The sequence below is a fragment of the Lissotriton vulgaris genome, chromosome 5 (assembly GCF_964263255.1).
Source record: "Lissotriton vulgaris chromosome 5, aLisVul1.2, whole genome shotgun sequence".
NCBI lineage: Eukaryota > Metazoa > Chordata > Amphibia > Caudata > Salamandridae > Lissotriton > Lissotriton vulgaris.
In genome coordinates, this window is record NC_141693.1 from 350,928,865 (window position 1) to 350,947,708 (window position 18,844).

At 43.5% G+C, this 18,844-nt stretch overlaps 1 protein-coding gene across 3 annotated transcripts in view; it reads right to left on the minus strand.

The window, feature by feature from the left end:
• The window catches only part of PLEKHM2 (pleckstrin homology and RUN domain containing M2), a 285,917-nt gene that overhangs the window by 57,847 nt on the left and 209,226 nt on the right, over positions 1–18,844 (minus strand). For all 3 annotated transcript variants that reach the window (XM_086921620.1, XM_086921618.1, XM_086921619.1), the window contains 8 exons: positions 13,344–13,413; positions 12,123–12,213; positions 9,421–9,485; positions 9,161–9,249; positions 8,326–8,458; positions 6,941–7,131; positions 6,671–6,736; positions 5,713–5,872 (listed from right to left, as the gene is read on the minus strand). In XM_086921620.1, the coding sequence (XP_086777746.1) occupies positions 5,713–5,872; positions 6,671–6,736; positions 6,941–7,131; positions 8,326–8,458; positions 9,161–9,249; positions 9,421–9,485; positions 12,123–12,213; positions 13,344–13,413 (865 nt within the window). The remainder of the gene's footprint in view (positions 1–5,712; positions 5,873–6,670; positions 6,737–6,940; positions 7,132–8,325; positions 8,459–9,160; positions 9,250–9,420; positions 9,486–12,122; positions 12,214–13,343; positions 13,414–18,844) is intronic.

Here is an 18,844-nt window from a genome sequence, read left to right on the forward strand (position 1 = left end):
TATTGTGGGCAAGTTAGTCCCTTTTAAAACTGATATGACATTGAACATTTTACAGCAGAGAAACTGTTATACCGGCACCACTTGAGGGTTACTGTTGAAACTTGTAATACTGAAGCACTCACCTCTGCTGTTGTGTATGAAGATAATGTTAAAGTAACACCTTAAACACTGTCCCTTTAAACTGGATTTAATGACTGAAGTCCCTTCTCACTGCTCATTAAGTTACGTTATTTAAACCTTAACGACCCCACGAACACAGCAGCTTGGCATTTGAGGAAGAGTTATGGAAACTCGAAACGCGTAATGCCTGTGTGTTTTTATCCATGAATAAAAATAACTTTTACAAGCACTGATGGTGTGGTCCGTGCAGCGTGAGGTATTGCGCACGTCTTTTGTGATATATATATATATATATATATAAAACAGCGACCACTCCGAATGAGAAGAGATCAGAGGACATAGCAGGGCTTATTTCGGAAGATTCTTTAATGAAGATTGAAGGGCATATTGCCTTCGTCAGACGCCCTTCGCAAAGACAGGATTACATCTCGCCTTCCTTTGTATTGTTGCGGTCCTCCCCTGGGCGGGAAGTCAGCTAACTCCATCAAATTGTTTGCAGCTGTAGTGAAGCAAATGAAAACTACAGCTCCCATCATGCAGTATTCGGTAAGCACCCAGGGTGAGGTCCGTGCTTGATGAGCGCTGAAATACCAAACAAAGGAGGGGGTAATAGTCTTTGATGAATCCTGTAAATATTGATCAGGGCCTTCCTTAGGTCCCCATACGTTCTCCCACATTTGTCAGGATCTAAACCGGGCCATACAGCACGAATGCAGTGATTCTGCTGTCAAGTGAAGTCACGAGCCGCTCCTGGCGGTAGCCGTATGCTCGACCTGATCAATGAGGTGGGACTGCATGATCCGATACCTCGGAGAAAGAAAGCGCAGTGTTGCCACTGGATCCAGCAAAAACACAGTCCTCTTGTAGAACGGGTCCTCCAGATGCGGCTTGCCAGCTACCGCGTAGAAACATGAAATCGCGACCACTCTGATTGAGAAGAGATCAGAGGACACAGCGGGGCTTGTTTCTGAAGATTCTTTAATGAAGATTGCAGGGCATAATGCATTTCGGCGTGTGTGTGCTTTCGTCAGACGCCCTTTGCAAAGACAGGATTACATCTCGCCTTCCTTTGTATTGTTGCGGTCCTCCCTTGGGCGGGAAGTGAGCTAACTCCATCAAATTGTTTGCAGCTGTAGTGAAGCAAATGAAAACTACAGCTCCCATCATGTTTATATATATATATATATGGATATATATATGTGGGGCACATATAATGTTTCCGGGGTCCCGCACATGGGCGGGAATATTCTAATGCTTATGACTATTGATGAGGATCCCCTGGAAGAGAACGTATTATTCCATGCAGCCATCTGCTACTACATCCAAAGACATATGAAGCCCGCTGATCTCCTTATTAAACTACAACATACCGGTGGACTGAGCTGGATACCACCTAGGCCCCACAGGCAGGCACTGTGTAGTAATGGATATGAGCTCTTACAGCCCCCACCCAAGGGAGAGCCCCAATAGAATGCCTGGGAAGCTATAGTGGCGGGTGAAGCCATTTTGCAGACCTGAGGGGGAGCAGATGAGTTACGCAATAGACACTTTATAACCGAGATGTCCTTGCCCCTCTAACCCGTCTAAAATGATCTGTCATCCTCCTGTGCAGCATTGAGTGAGTCCTTATAGATTTAGCATAGATGAGATTACTGATGTTCAGTAGCACCTGGTAGTGCCATGTCGTGACATTCCATGCACTATTTATTAAGTTGTTGGATGTTGACATAGTAAAGAACATAATTTAAATAATAATTTAAATAATAAAAGTTAAAAAAAAAAGAGGAAGAGGACGTAAAGCCTGCAAAAGTTGACAAATCCGAAGCAAGCAAATAAGAGTGATAATGAGGTCAACGGTCAACCAATGGTAAGCAATGGGGTGGCTCTACGCCCATTGTAAGCTAACCCATTGCTTCGCAGGCAACAGTGCATACACGGTCTCAGGAAAGACCTATAAATTATCTCCCAGAGTGCATTTCTGTCCAACAAGGTCCATCCTTTCATGGGGATATTTTGGTAATTAAGTCTTAGCGAACTTCACAGTACCAAATCCTGTTCTGGGGAAAAACACTGTTGCCTCTATTGCAGAGCAGTATTTGCAATTTCATGAAATAAAAATAAAATACCTATTGGAATCTCCATTGATTGGGACTACATTTCCCTATTCCCTAGCTAGTGGATTACACCTATGAAAATCGCAATGCTTGTTTGAAAGTAAATCATACCATGCCTGTCTGGAACAACGACGATGATTGAAACAAAGCTCAAGATGGTTCCACTAGAGAGGAACTGTTAGAATTTATCAATGCCAAATGGAGGATCAATGTCAAGTATTCGCTCATGAAGGATGTCCTCACTGGGAGGTTTTCTAACTTTTTATGGTGTTTTCTGGTTCACTAGATGGCACATCACTGGACATAGGGCTGAATCTATAAAATAACCTTACAGTATAGCTGCATGTGTGTGTTGGAGCTGGAAAAGTGGATACATTGTTAACCACAACTGAAGCATACAGGGCCACCAGAGAAGCATCAGCACTGTACCTGGAGAGTAATTCGACAAGTTATCAAAGCTACTTCTATAGTTACACTGAAATGACTGGCCGAACAGCATTACTGAGTGTAGGAAGGTGGATATCTGACTATGGTTGCCCCCAACTTTTTGCCTGGTGTTTAGCTGGTTTTTCGACTTAGTTGACCTGGGGCCCTGCTATTCAGGACCCCAGGCCCACTGCTCTCTCTGTAAAATGGATTCCATGTACTATAGGTACATATCTAATTGGATACTGAGTCACCTTTGTACAGTGTACCTTAGGTACCCAGGGCATAGGTGCACCCAGGGCCTGCAGCATGTATTATGCCACCCCTGGCTGGCCATCCAAATCTGACACAACTGGCTGATCAATCAGCTGGGGCAAGGTGGTGTAATCACCCTTTGCTTTAGATATAGTACACCTATATCTAAACCTAAAATGGACACATATACTTCTATAAGTCACTCCTATGGCAGCCCTTAACAATCCTGGAGGCAGAGTGCTTGGAATTATGTCAGATAGTGCTCTGGCATGAGCTGAGCCTGTGTACAGCTTTCGGAACCAAGTCCTTTAGCTGTTTCCATGATAACGCTATACCATATACTCTTAAGTGCATTATAATCCTCGCGGTTATTGCTAACTTTGGTATAGCATTATCAAAACATGTCGAGTAAGGTGTCATACGAATTGGAATACTACCCCTTCGCCAATTCTGGCAACAGGGGTAGCATTCCACCCTTCTAGAGGGACACGACATGTATGTAACTGTGAACCCCGGTTAAAGTTAACTCGAGCCTCAGCATCACAAAATGGATGCTGCCACCACAGACACAAGACTGACCTCCTGCTGCTGGGAGTCCTTCCAGCGAGGGAGGCTTGGACAAAGGGTTTCCTGCCTTGGGAGGTGCTAGCACCACCCCAGAAAGGATTTTGTGTATTAGGTAGGACAGGGCTGAAAGGAATGAGACATGCCTGGGGCACACAAGGTGTCCCTGTGCATATACCGGTCTAAACCAGTTCCTGGGGCTCTCCAGCCCCAGCTCTGGCGCAAGACCGAACAAAGGATAGGGGGTGTAACCACCCCCTTCCTGGTCCCACCCAGACGAGGGACCTAGTCGTAGTACAGCCACCTTTAGCCAGATAAAGGTAGGAGCTGGTCCCATTCCAAATTAGATTATCCTGAACAACTTTACAAGAAGAAACTCTGGACTTCGACGTTCTGCTCCACAGAAGACTGAAGAAATCTCCCTTGTGGGCAAGGAGTGTCCACCCTGCACAAGCAGGCACCATCAACGTCCAGCGGCTTCCCTTTGTCGTCTTCCCTCGAGGATCCAGACTTCAGAGCCCGACAAGACCCGGATTCCCAGACCTCTCCGACCTCTACCTACATCTGCAGCACAGCTGAGATCCGTGGGTGCGACGAGACACGTGGGACCGGCCATCTTGAAAGAAGCAGCACTTCGCTCCAGCACGACTTCTGAGGTAACCTCGTCCAAGTGGTTTGGGGATTGAGAAGCCCCGACCCCGAGCAGCTCCTGCACCGAAGATCAGCCCTCCAGCATCCACGAGATCTGCGTGGGGCCCTTCTGCCTGTTTGCTGCTCGACGCGTTGTCTGGTCACTTGCCGGCTGGCTAGTGACCTCCTAGACGACGAACCTTGAAATCTTCACTGCTGGTCTGGTTGCTGCAGACTGGCCCTTGCTCCCTTCCAAAAGAGGAGCACCCCGGACCCTCCTGGTCCACTCCAGACGCTGTTTCCACTCACCGCGTGGTTGCCTTTGCCAAGGCCTGTTGACTCCAAATCCGAAGCCGACACTGCCGACAGCGAGAGCCTGCGTGGGACGGCTCGTGCCTTCATCCTGGTCGTCGAAGACACCACCTGGTCCACGTGGCTGCAGAGACAAGCGTCCACCCTCACCTGATCGCGACGACGACATCTGGTTCCACTCCAGTCACTGGCTAGTGACTTTGAACATTGTCCCCTCTGCTTTCAGGTTCTCCTCTTGACTGATCCACCTTTGGATCACACCGGACATCTTCCTCCTGATCGGCTGCAGCATCTTTTCTTCCAGGCTCCATAGACTTCAATGCCGGAACCCGACACGACTTCGCACCTATGCACCCGCAGCCTGTGGGTGAGGTAACAAGAGCATTTCGGTGCTCAAGGGTAGCTTGACTCTCCTGGTGTCCAGTTCCACAGTCGTTTTTGTCCTACATAGTCAGGATTGTCCGTACTCACCTTTTACTTGAACTGTACTGTCCATAGACACTGTTACGCATCTCGTGTGCGAGTTCACACTCTGCACACGCGTTCCGTGGGCCTCCTAAAACTTACCTAGAGTTAGTGTAGCGTGGTTCCAGCGATCCTACAGCCTCTGGACAGCTCCATTCCTTTTATCGACTTTCACATTCCACTTACTTAGTATATGGTTTGTCGTGCCCCTAGGGCCCCATTGTAATTTGTGAAACTTAAACGTATTTTTCCTAAAAGATTGTCATGTGCTTAGCCCTCTGATCTCAAAGAGTTCAGAGGTGTTTGTTAGTTAATAAATATATTGTTTATTTTCATAACAACCTGTGTGGTGTCCTTTCACTTGGTATTCAAGGGGTTATATGTGGTAAAACAGCTGGCTTCACATGCCAAAAGAGTTTAGCCTAAGACTGCTTTTTCCATGCTACCATTAGGGTAGCTGGTCTATAAGGTTGACATACAACCAATCACCATAAGGGTTGTTTGGACTGATACAAGGTGATCACTAGAACTAGTGAGCATCATATATCAGGCCAACTTCTCACACTGAGCATGGCTCAAGAACGTCGATGTGACACGGTTAGCATCAAGGAACGATCTGCCCCATTATCCGTGCCTTTTGAGAGGGGGGGGGGTGAGGGGAGGAGAAGGGTTTACTCAAGAATTCGAGGTGGGTATAGATCTGCTTTATTGCTTATCTTTTTGAAGCCAGGCAAGATCCGTTCTATTACTCAAGGACTGCTGGCTAGGTATCATGCTCGGTTACTCTTGCCTTGGAAAACAAAGGTGGGTCGTTTTTTTAACTCACGCCTTTGGAAACAGCTTGACAAAGGTACAGCATCCAGTCGGCCATCTCTTCCTCATTTGCTGCACTCAACTCCAGGGATGGGCGGTCTGTCAGTATAACCTGGAAGCAGTGATTCCGCTCTGCACTGTTTGACCTCCGGCACCCACCACACTGCTCTCCGCTGTCAGAAAAGAGAAGACCCAGGGAATCAGACTATTGTTGGCACTTACAGAAAGGGTATGCAAAAATATATAACATCAACAGCTCCAAAGGTCCCCAGGAGTCACACTGAATTGACTCTTGCAATAAAGATAATTTGTTTGGTTGTCACGGATAGGAAGCTGTTGAATGAGGTTTGAATTCCCAATTAGGAAGAAATCTACCCTTGGCAAGTGAACATCCATTTGATGGCCCTTAATCTCTTTTGTGATTCCCCAAGAGTGTGCACACTTTCCATTACAATGTACTTTTCTCATCCTCATATTGACAATGCGTCCCTTTTCAATGTACACATCCCTACTACCAATAATCTGGGCCATCCTAATACATTACAGAGCCTATCTCCCCATAGCTATCTATATAGGGTGAATCACATGCTTCGGATAGTGGTCATTCTTTATAGGTTATGCATTTTTAGTGTCACACTTTCATAAACTATATCCTTGAAAGTGTCACCTTTTCACACCTTTAGAGTGAGCCTCAAAAGCAAAACTATTGCCAAGCTCTGAATTCTTTGTCAATGGTGGGAACAACTCTTAATCAGTGACCTCAAATTCATTCTTACATTTAAAGGATTGTCAAAGCTCAAATTCTACCACTATTTCAGAATTAAAAAGATCAAGTTACAGTGTTCCTTGCTACCTTGTGTACCTCAATGACTTTACAGAAGATGGTCTGAATGGTACAGATTCATTAACAGAAGTCATACTGCAATGGACTGAATTTGCCCTTATTATTAAAATGGATAAGCAATTCTTACCCCACGTGCACCGACAGCAGTGGTATGACGTCTGTGCGGTCTGGGTACTGGTATAACACCCCGTTGCTGGCAATAAAATGGAACAAAAGGTGCAGATTAAGGGCTACATAGGAGATATAACAGTAGCATCATACCCAACAAATAACATATCAGCAACATTCCATGGTGTTATGTCTTGTGTGATGATGGGAATACAAAGGATGCCCTTGTTACCTCCACTACATGTAACTGTCCCTCCCAAAAGCCAGTGCAGACTTCACACTGTCACACCTTAGTACTACAAAGCAGGTCTTCCAGTGTTCCTTGCCCAAATAGGAGGTGCTCGCCTTGTAGTGCAGGATCCCTTCCTTGGTCACAGGATGGTCAGAGGAAGTATAGTGGCTGCCTGCCGGTCCCAACATTTCATCCATGGGGTCCTCCCAGTGAACCAGGCCATAGAAGTGCACAGTGACATCAGATGCCTGAAGAAGTAAGAAAGAATGACAAGAGAGGAGATACGCATGAAGAAAGTCATAAGGGAAGAGAATGAGGGAGAAAACATACATGGGCAGATAGGATTAATGCAATAGTAAACACCCCAAGAAAATGAGCATCATGCGTATACCTGGGGTGAGGAAGAGATGGGTTGGTAACTGAACTCTACATTTATGGTGGCCTGTTGCGCTGTAATCTGGCATGCTGCTGCTGTGAATACTAACACCCTTAGATGGGGCGAGACGAGAAGGAGGCAATCCTCGAGTGAAAAAGTCTGCATGGAAATTCCTACCAGATATTGTTGCATGGCTGTACTAAAAAGTTGACTAAAAAAATGCATCATGGTGTCCAGAGTTGTTAAATGTATTGTTATGAAAAAATGAAATAATATAATAGACGACTAAAGAAAGAATCAGTCGTCCAGTCTCACAACAGGAGCATGTATTGCGGGAGCATGAGCCCACATCTCATTAGAAGGACAAATGTGCATAGCAATCTGGAACTCATATTGCATCACTGGGAGCAGAAACTCATAGAGCAAAGGAACATGACTCAAGCAATCAGAAGTCAACACCCCATCATTAAAATTAGATAGTCAACAGGAGGAAATGATTGCCAGTATATTCAGCAAAGAATGCAAGGCCCCTTGGTTCTGCTCAAAAGACCCTACTTACCAACACATTCCCAAAGGAAAAAGAAACTGCAAACAAAGATACTGGTGTCTACACCAGACAAATGAATGTCATGTTTGCACATGTTGTGGCCCTCCATCCCTCCTACTCCAATTTTTGCGTTTGAACAGTGCTTACTCAGGTACTAGGTACCAGATGGGATAAAGTGGCACCAATAACAATTAACACCTCCATGCTGTAATTGGGGGCTGTTGTGAGGAGCTGCACTCTGATCAAAAGGCAGACTCACACTCACCAGGTCTTCAATGGGACTCAGTTCTGCCAAGAGGCTAACACAAAGTCAGGTATTGCATAGCAATACACAGCCCTCCCAGCATTCAATTGTCTGGCAAGAGTATGAATTTCCAAGTAGATGAAAAATAATCCTTAGCTCCGCAAACACAATTGAAGTAAACCAGGCATAAAGGGCAGGAGAACAGAACAAATTAGGTAGGAGATGCATGACTCCATACATCTTTATCCCTTCCTCCCCATGTGCCTACATCTCACCTCACACCGTGACTCCTGAGCTATAAACTTTGCTAGTGCCAGCTTCTCCATGGTGGCATCAGTGAGGATACCAGGATAAGGCGGCTCCCGACACCCCTTCACCATAGCTGCCCGGAGGGCAGTGATGAAACACCTGCAGAACATTGAAGGAAAGTGACATGATACATTAAGAAACAAATCGTTGTGAGACAACTGCTGCTACTCACTTTAAGACGTCAATTATCACCACCCGCACTACAGATCATCCCCACACCACTTTGCCATCTAAACCAGAACGCCTTGCAGTCTCCTGCACTAAAACCTCTCCATTCAAATACTTTTACGTCGTCTTCCTTAAATACTATAGGACCCCAGCACTCCTGGGGGGACTCTCACCCAAACACCATCTCATCCCAGCATCTCTGTGATGTTTCCCTCCCATCACAGGCGCATCCCAATGCTGACCTACCCATGACAGTCACAGAACTTAATCGCAGACATGTTGCACCCTCCTCCATTACAGTAAAACACTTCTCATCAATGGTACCCACATCCCTTTACAATTCCTTCTGTTGTAATCCATGTATAACTTTGCCATCCACCATGCCCTCTTATTTCAACCAAAGAGCTCTTTCAAATTCAGACATCCCCGAGCGGAAACCTTCTCCCCTCGAAATATAGTATTTATTTGTGGCTCTATTTTATAGTACCAAACCTTCCACTACAGTCGCTCCCCCACTTTATTTCAACCAAGCCAGTGGCTTAACATAACTTTCCTCAACTGTGAGTACCATCAGAAATAAAAGCAAAGGATAGAGCGGATATATTTAATTTGGACAGTAGGCGTCTCACTCACTCTGTCAAGGTTACATCTGAAGTGTCTACCAAGAACTGCCTCCTGCGGTTAGTGCACACTAGCGTCACCGTCTGCTGGTCCAATCCAACCTGATAGAAACACAGGAAAAGTAGATTCGATATTGTCCGTCTATGGTGGTGGACAACAAGACAATCTAAAAAAAAGTGTGTGGATGGAGGGATTCAAAAAGGAGAGTGCTCTATCCAACACTGACTTAATGTGATTCAAATAGTGAAGTACCATTCTCCATACATACTCACAGAAACATAGTCCAGTTCATTATAAGAAATGGCCTCCTCCACCATGTATGGCTTATCTGCTGCACCTAAAGCAACAAAAACAAAAACAGAAATTGCTGGGGGGCATAGTTCCCTATAGTAGGATAGCAGATTACCGGAGAAGCATACTTGTGGAACTTGAACAAATGACAACTGCAGATGGACCCATCCCCCCTCTTGGCATTGCTAGGGAATGTCGCCAATATACCTAAAGCGTTGTGTAGGTTTGTTGCGATAGCAGTACTTCTGGCAAAGAGGGAACTCGCCATACACTGGGGACGCAAACGCACTCCAACCGTAGGACAATGGATTAATAGCCTAATGTATTGCACAACGTCTGGGCCTAAAAGATATCTGGCAACCACTAAGAGATTCCGCTTTGAATGTTGGGACTCCAGGCAAAATGTTGGATAAGACCTCTGTGATGTTTTTCCATAATACAACTGTGAATGTACATAAAATATGTGATTATATGACTGTGTGACAGCGAGAGCAATAACATAATAAAATAAAAGTTTTCAAGAAAATGTCCCTTGAAAATTTGGCTGCAGTAGCCCCATTAGTTGTCAGGTTTGGGAGATTTGGTTGGGAAATTAATTAAACAATCAGTTTCTGAGGACTGCTTTGTAGTTTTCCCAACTGTAGGTCTCAAGGGAACTTTCCGATGAAATAGGCTTGAGGTTGTTCTGAGAAACATTAGGGGTCTACACTGAACCATCTCATACCTAAAAATGTAATTACATGAAGGAAAAAGTATATGGCTTGACGCCTTGGAAATGATGGTCCCAAATAAGGAAAGCTTGTCCCAATACATTTGGAAATGAATCAGGTAGTGGCATGTATCATATAAATGAGCACTACAGAGGCAAGACAGCACCCAATTAGCACTTCAAATGCCTCAGATGATGTCAAATCATGCTCCCTCTGCCTTCTTCCCAGATGTTCATTATTGCATTCAGTTTGCCACTCTTCACCCTTTGCAACTATTCTCCTATTCTAACCTCTTCCCCTGTCAAGGACTGTAGATGTAATGGAGCAATCTTCACCAAAGTAATAAAAACACCTCTCTCAGTGAGCAAGAGACCACGAAGACTAAAGAGAAGTACTATCAAAGACATTTTGGAGAGATGGTAGACTTTTTGTTGATGAATACTGCCAAAAGGCAACTGAAATGACAGCCTCAATATTGATGGATATCTCGAAGATATCTTAAGAAGATAACCGCATTGATGTCAGTGAATATTATCAAAAATGTCATTAAGACAGTAGAACTTCAGCAGACCTTCCCAAAATAGTCAACTATGTCTTCCATGAGAACTTGAAATTTAAAGTGCAGAAGATGAGGGTGAAGAGAAACCATCAAATGGACAAGTACAAAGTTTGGGCAAACTGAAAAATAACAGGAACTAAAGAAAGACTGGAGGGAACCAGAGGAGAGGATCAATGACTTGAAAAATGGGCAAAGGTGGGAGCAGAAGAAAAAACTGGAACGATGGGACGTGTTGAAAAGCGTCTTAACCCATAGCAAAGTAAGACAGTTGTGAAGCAATCAGTTAAAAGTGTGGATCTGAATTATGTCCACAGTGACTTTGCACAGGTGTTTTGCTTCTGGCAAGGGAACACTGCTCTTAATCGTTTGTGCACTGTTGAAAAACCCTGCTAGGCAAAAGTACAAAACACTGCTCTCTTGGATGCTGCACTTGGAAAGCACTTCCATAATGACAATGTCATGGTTTTGCCCACAGTCATTCACCTCATATCTCTCAATGTTCTTTTGAGATGATGTTGCCATCACCACGTTTCTTGGGAAGTCAGAATCTATATTTGGAATTCTTAACACCTCCTTACTAGTTTCCACGCACTTTATCCCTTCCTCTCCTGTTACTTAAGTGGCCCTTGAGTGGAACAATCACGATAAAATAAAACAGGACACGAAAGCAAAGACTGGGCTACTACTTGATTTTCATAAATGAAATGGGACTCTGTTCCATCGTAACACCATTTTAGAGACCTGCTTTGAAGGCCCTGCGGAAGCTTGAACTCTAAGCCAAGACACGGAACTTGATCACATCAGTAAAATCCACATTTCACGGGACAGTTACTTGTATTAAGAATTCAGAAAATTAAGTGTTTGGCCAATTTGTCCTTCAGCTCTACTAAATGCATTTCCATAAAGCCTTATTGGTGGATCCTCTAGGTAATTTCAGATATAGGTCTCAAAGAACTACTGAATGCGGCTCGCGGAGGGTGAAGTACATTACTAGTAGGCAGAATTCTTCTGAGACTTTACTAAGAGAGGCACACTTAGGAATGCAAGGAAGGATGCAGCACACACATAAAACAGAACATACATTTAATTTAAAAAATCTACTGTAGAGCTTCTTGGGCGAGCAGTAAAAGAACACAGTGAGGTCTGTGAAACTGGCCACAAGGATGCTTTAGAGCTGTAGCTTCTCCAAGATTAAATATACAAGTATAACTAGACACTGGCTGTTCCAGGTTAAACTAGTTGTTGCACCAGAGAATCATAGTCACTGTTCTATTATAAATCAAGTTACTCAAACATGTTCACAGAAACTAGCACGATTCCCACTCTGTATCCACTCTTGGCAGTGTATAGAGAAGCAACAGAACAATAAAGGTGTTTTCAAAACGTTCTTTGTGGGAAAATGCAGCAAAAGTACCTTTTCTCAGCAAGTAAATGTAGCAGTCAGTCAGCAGCACATACACCAACTGAAGATTTCCCTCCATGTGACCTGAACTCATCCGGAACATCTGGAGAAAGAGGAGTAGAAAGAAATGGAAGAATGGAGGGGTAGGGAAAGAGCGAGAAAAGGAAGGGAAACAGAAAAAGATGTGAGAGAAAAGAGGAAGAAGGGGCAGGAGAGAGAGAACCAGAAAAAGAGAGCTCTTGTTCAATAATTAGGGAAGACATTCTCTCCCAACAGAGGTTCACCGCCACCTTTAAAACCACCCTCTTTCCAAATGAGGCACACAGAAGATAAGCTGGACTTGTAGCTCACGTATACTGCATTTCAAATTCACCTCCTTTTTTGCCATATGTAAGGGGGCATACAAAATCTCACCCCTTCACTGCAGCCCCCAATTAAACTATCCTTATCACCAATGCATGCCTGTAAAAATACCCACCACCGTAAGAGTATTATTTTTACAATTACCACCATTTTCCGCTCACTGATTTTAGTTAAAGGTTGTAAATTATTTCATATACCGAGAAGTGGGGACAGAAAATCCAAATGAAAAAATAAACTACAGGTTAATTTAAGTCTTTTATAAACAAGCTGTTCAGTCATATTGTTTAACGCCTTCACTTTAAGGTAGTGTTTCAAAATCTTAACAAAATAGGCCAGAAACAACACATTAAGGGAGTGTTTAATTCATTCCAATAACGAAATTTTATTTCATGCATAATACAACTCTGAAATAAACTCGCATGAGGGTTAGAGAGGAAACTGCAGTCTAACAAAGGAAACCTTCATCAAAAGACTCTGGCAAGTTCAGAAGTATAGCTATGAGCTGGCAATGTTAAGGTGCAATCATCATCATGATGGACACAAAATTCGAGTCCATTCTCACTTTCTGATCTTGAAGTCATTACACCAATGGGTTAGCCTTTATAAATCAGACTCCTTCATGTCTTTGCAATGCTGGCATCGAGTCAACGGGCATGTAATAGTAGATCATGCCAAATAGTTGATCCCAGCCTACAAAGCACTATCGTTAAATAACAGCTGCGTAGCTTTTAGATCACCCTCATAAACCCATGCCAACATCCACTGCTACAGTCTCCACAACCCTTGTGGTTTAGACACTGTTCCAGTCATGCCTGAAACACTATCAGAGCGTTCTGATAAAACATCAAATGTTTGGATTTATTTACTCACCTTGTATAGTTGCTCCTCATTCTCCTGGAAAACATGAATCATCAGCAGTAGCAAGTGGTTGTTGTCAACTCTAAAAATAGAGAGAGGGAAAAGCAAAGATGAGGCCCAATGTAAGAGGTTTCAGGCGTGACCCATCGACCGCAAGTGTCACAGAAAACAGATATATTTAATTCTGACTCTAGGAACAAGCATTAGGAAGCTTCAGGAAGTATTTAAAAAAACTCTAGTGTCTTCTTCCTACTGCCATGTACTTAAATTGGAATGAAAAACTCCTAGTTAAACAATTCAATAGCAACGCAATGGTTCAGCTGAAGCAGCAAGAGTAAATAAAAAAAATTAAGTGATTAAAAGCAAAACAAAGTATGCAGGGCGGTTATTAGGAACCTGCGATCAACATTGGATTGAAGAGTGCCAACAAATTACTCAGTGTAGGGGTGCACGGATGCCCATTTTGCAGCATTTAAGACTTTCGTTAGAAGGACACTTCACACACTAGGAAGTGGGAACTGAGACACTCATGCAAAAAATAATTTCTAACCTCAGCAAATTTATATTTATAAGAGTCATTGGCTGCTAGTGAATAATGTCTGATATTGAAAATGAAAAAAGAAGGTGTGAAAAAAATTCACCCAAAGCACTCTGAAAATAAAACTAATCTAGGGCGATCAAAAGAGGGCCATATACGATAATGATTTGGCGTGCAACCTACTTTCTTTCTAATGCCTCAATACATCTATCTGATCCTTTCAAATGAAGATATCAACTCCATGATTCCGGTCCATCAGCAACAGAAAATTTGAAAACCTCACCCACCCTCATAGAACTGCACTGACTCTTCAGGTCACCAGCAATATATTTAAAACCTTCTATACCACCTATACATCTTTAAATATCGGCAAACTGCACTACCCCGCCAACAATCTCACCAATCAAAAAGCATCTACAGTCTCAACACTGCCTGCCTGGTTACCCAGACAGCCAATAAGGAAAGATGTAGAAAATCCCTGCCCATATTCTTAAGAGTGATCCTATCCTTCTTCAAGTTCAGGAAGGATATAAAAACGTTGCTGTTCCTGAAAGTTCAGAGACTACCACCACCTGCTAAGGGTTCCTCATCATTGACGCCTCGTATTGATGGACCCATGAATTCTGATAAACCAATAACTGAAATGTAAATCCAGTAATCATGGGAAAACTGGACAATCTTTCTGAACTTCTACACATGCACTTTAAAGACAAATTGCTTTGTAAATCAAATAACTATAATATAAACATGGGAGCTATGACAACCTTTTCAAATGTACTCTTGCTTATCCCATTTCTCTGCATTTTCCTTGCTTTGTGTGAGGCTCTACTGACCCCTAGGTCCAGAACAAGGCTTAGCAAATAGGCAAAATAGAATAACAATTAAGAGGAACCTCCAGAAGTGCTGGTTTCAGTTCAATGCCAAAGCAGCACGTGGGAAGATGCTGCCTCCAAGATGGAGAGGTATGTGTATTTTAAATTGCTGTATTTTATGTACTATGTCTCTTTTTGAGTTTATCACTATGAAGTAGGGCACACACGCTTGTAGCACTTTACCTGAGAATTTATCATTACATAATCCAGGCGCAGTATTCCATGTAATTGCCCTCACTCCAAAAAAGGTCTAAAAAGCTGCCAGCCACAGATGCAGTATAAGTCACATCAGTGAGCATGACAAATGTGATGTAGTGTAACCCGCTAGTGCATCTGAGCTATCTGTTGTGGTCAAGTCGGTTAATTGGTCTACTCACACTGGTGCCATGAGTGGCTTTTTCGTTCGCAATCATTTCATGCAGCCCCACACTAAAATAATTGCAAGATTGTCATGTCCGACTCCGACTTGACTTCGAGGATCCGAGGAAAACGCTAGAGTCGGTTTTTATGGAAAGGCGGGAGGCCACGTATGGCCCTGGCTCACTGTCGGATACCTCCCTATGATGGGGGCATGGGTGTGACAAATCTTCACCTTTACTACCTGGCCAGGAGACTTATTGTGGTGCATGACTGGTTTGTCGGCGGCTGGTCCGACCTGGCATACCAGGTCGAGCTCCGGTCGTTCGACTTTCCACAACTCCAGGCCTACTTGTACGCCCCCATACCGCGAGTCCTTCCACCGATCAATGGGCAGTCCTACTGGCTTGGCGCACTGCCCTACGCCACGCAAAATGGGACGGAAAGCTTACCCAACACACAACCCTAAGTCATGGTACCTGGTTGTGCGAGACTTCAACCCTCCGGGACTTTCGCCAATGGGACCGCATTGGGACCTCGCTTCTTGGGGACGTCTGTGTCGGGGACCATAGCAGGGCCTTCACAGATTTGCAACAGCGCTACTCCCTCCATGCCTCCCAGTTCTACAAATACCTGCAGCTCCGGCACGTCCTCAATGCACACATTACTTCTCCCACCTCCCTCTCTGAATTCAGTCCCCTTGAGGCCCATGTGATGATGGGGAACCTGGGTATAGGAGGGGTATCGCGGATTTACCGCTCCCTAGTGAACATTGGCCCAGCGACCCTAGACCCGCTGCGCACCCGCTGGGAAAACTGGCTGTGCCCCTTCGAGGATGCAGACCGGCGGGACGCTCTCATGGCTCCCAAGACCTTGACGACCTCTTCCAAACTGCGCCTCATTCAACTCTACTACTTGCATATGGCATATTTAACATCTGCACGTTTATACAGAGCCCGACTGTGACCCTCTCCAAGTTGTACACGCTGTGAGTACGCTCCAGCTGATTTTTTTATCATATGGTCTGGCAGTGCCCCGCAATCGCGTTATTCTGGGCGTGAGTGGAACTTGAGATTACACAGACCCTGGGGTGGGTCGTTCCCCATGACCCACTACGTTTGATTTTAGGTGTGTTTGATGGCCTGGACAGCTCTCTGGCCAACAAGCGCTTTCTTGGGACTGCTGTGGAAGTGGCAAAACGTGACATTGCGGTGCTTTGGTCTCAGGCCAAACCTCCCACTGTACGGAAGTGGAGGCGGGGGGTGGACTGGTGTGGGCCCAAGAGGAACCCCTCTTCGAGGCCCAGGGTTGCCCTGAACTATTCGGAAAAAACGGGGGCAAATGGTTTAATCTTCTGTCCTGATTGATGGGTGTGTTCTCATGTAAAATGATCATCTTACTTGTGTATCTAATCTGAAACCTGAAAGGCAGGTCTCTGTCACCAGTCCTACTATTATAGACTACTGAAGTAATGTGCCTGATTTTGCCGTCAACGTAATTATGTGGTGTCCTTTAAAAATCAATAAACTTGATTATCAAAAAAAAATAATTGCAAGAGAGTCTGGTTTTGAATAGAAGAGACAGGTAAAAAAACTGCCATGACAATGCTTGCCAAAACTTATGAAAGGTACAACTTGTGGCTTATTACTCCCATATAAAAGGACTTCCTTACCTTCTTAAGCAACAGTAGTACAGTGGGTCAGGAACACAGTTAGGACAAATAATGCATTCTTGACATATACTTTGTAGATAAAATGTTGGAAAGCATATTCCTCGAAGATGAATTGATGAAAAGTTAAATGTTTAGTTTCTATGGCCTTCCTTCAGTCTAATTAGGATCAGTCTGTTATACTGTTCATTGGAAAATAAAGTTACTAAGATATCTTATCAGACCGGACTTCAAATATTCATACCAAACTACCTGAACATATATCAATCCCACCTATTAAAATTCAGACTTTTGAAGGGTAATTTCTAGCGAAAATAAAAGCTTTTGAACAAGGTTATCTCTATTTCCTGGATGATTTTCCCCCACAGCAGCCACTGTAAGATGTGTAAATACACTGAGAATAAAGTTCCACCAGTTTGGTAATTAAAGTGACTGCAAAGAGCATGCAACATAAAATATTTTTATGAATTGTTTCATTAGGTATCCCAGTTTATGCGATTACTGATAGCATAAAATATATGTGAAAAGCATTGTTTGACAACTAAATTTCAAGATTTTGAAAAACTTGAAGATTATTCGGTCAAATGATAGTTGTCACTCAACAGGTACATGTTAACGGATATAAAAGGATGCTTTTTTTTCCGATTGACCATGAAAAGAACAAGTTACTTGTTTTTGGTGAAGTTCTTTCTATTATTTAAAATGGCACACACAGCACATGAATACCTTCTCAAGCGTCAGATAGGAAACGGCAAAGGTGCTCCATAAAAGGTACAAACACACCCACAGTTACCTGCGTCCTACAAAGGCGAAGAACACAGGAGGCAGTGACAAATAATTTAAAAAAAACAATACAACATTTAATTCAGTCTCAACAAAAGAGACCGTGAGTTAGCAGGAGCGATCAATAGCTTCTGAAACATTGCAGCAGGTAGGTAACTTAGCGTTCTAATGGAACCCACTCCCTAAGATTCCTTACATGCACCACTCTCAAATCATCCTTCGAGGAGAAGGGTTGGAGATGTCTTGCTTTGAATTACAACAGTAAAAACTGAAGGATTGCTCTGCTCTTTGTGCTCAAACATTTGCGTGAAGACAGGAGAGGGATATCAGTAGATCAAGGAACCAAATGCAACTCATCTCCATCAGGATACCTTGCAGGAGAGCCAATATGCTTTCCCTTGTTGAGGGAGAGCATAGAAAGCTGTGTTTAACAACTGTCCGGCAGCAATTTCACAGCAATGTTCTGCTGTGAAAGAAATTAATCTGGAAATGTTCTTCTTTTTGATGGTCTTAATTCGCTTGCTCCCTTCAAAACCTATGAAAAGATTGTCCTACACACTATAAAATTCAATTATGTAGAAGTAATGACAATTTTCTTGGCATCCAGCATCTGCAACCTCTATTCATGTTCCAAATGGTGAGAAGGAAAAATGGATGGCAGAGAAATCACTTGGGACACGTAAAACTCTTTAATCACAATCAGAAGAAAGGGCGCTTTTACTTTAATAGCAAACGTATTTGCTGAAAAATAGTAAAAAACACAAGGGTTTGCATCTCAATCACTCGTATAGCAGGGGTTTTGGACTGCATTTGGTCCACTTTCCTAGAAAGGAAAAAGAAAGGGCAGGGATACCTCAAAACAATGGATCAATAAAAATGTAATAGACAAAATAAGGTGGTATGAGTGCACAGCATGTGATCGACAACACATGTTGCATACCAAGGCAATATCGTCTAATGTGGAATGGACAGTGCTCAGTCATGCATACACTATCTGCCATGCCATCCCCACATCTATTCCATCTGAAATGGAGAAGCCTTTGCTCATTTGACTAGATTGGCTGGCTTGACATAAAAATGATAAATTGTGCTATATGCTGGGCTTTCAATTTAATAACCAGGAAGATTACAGAGAGCTTAACCACACACGTAACCAAATGTTCCACGTCAATAAACATATTAAGCTATCTACAGTTCTATTCAAGCTACCAAGTTGCAAGACAGGATTTAAGGCCCAATCGGCTCACCGATCTGTTAGAAAGAAATATCCAATACGAAGATATTCGAAGAACTG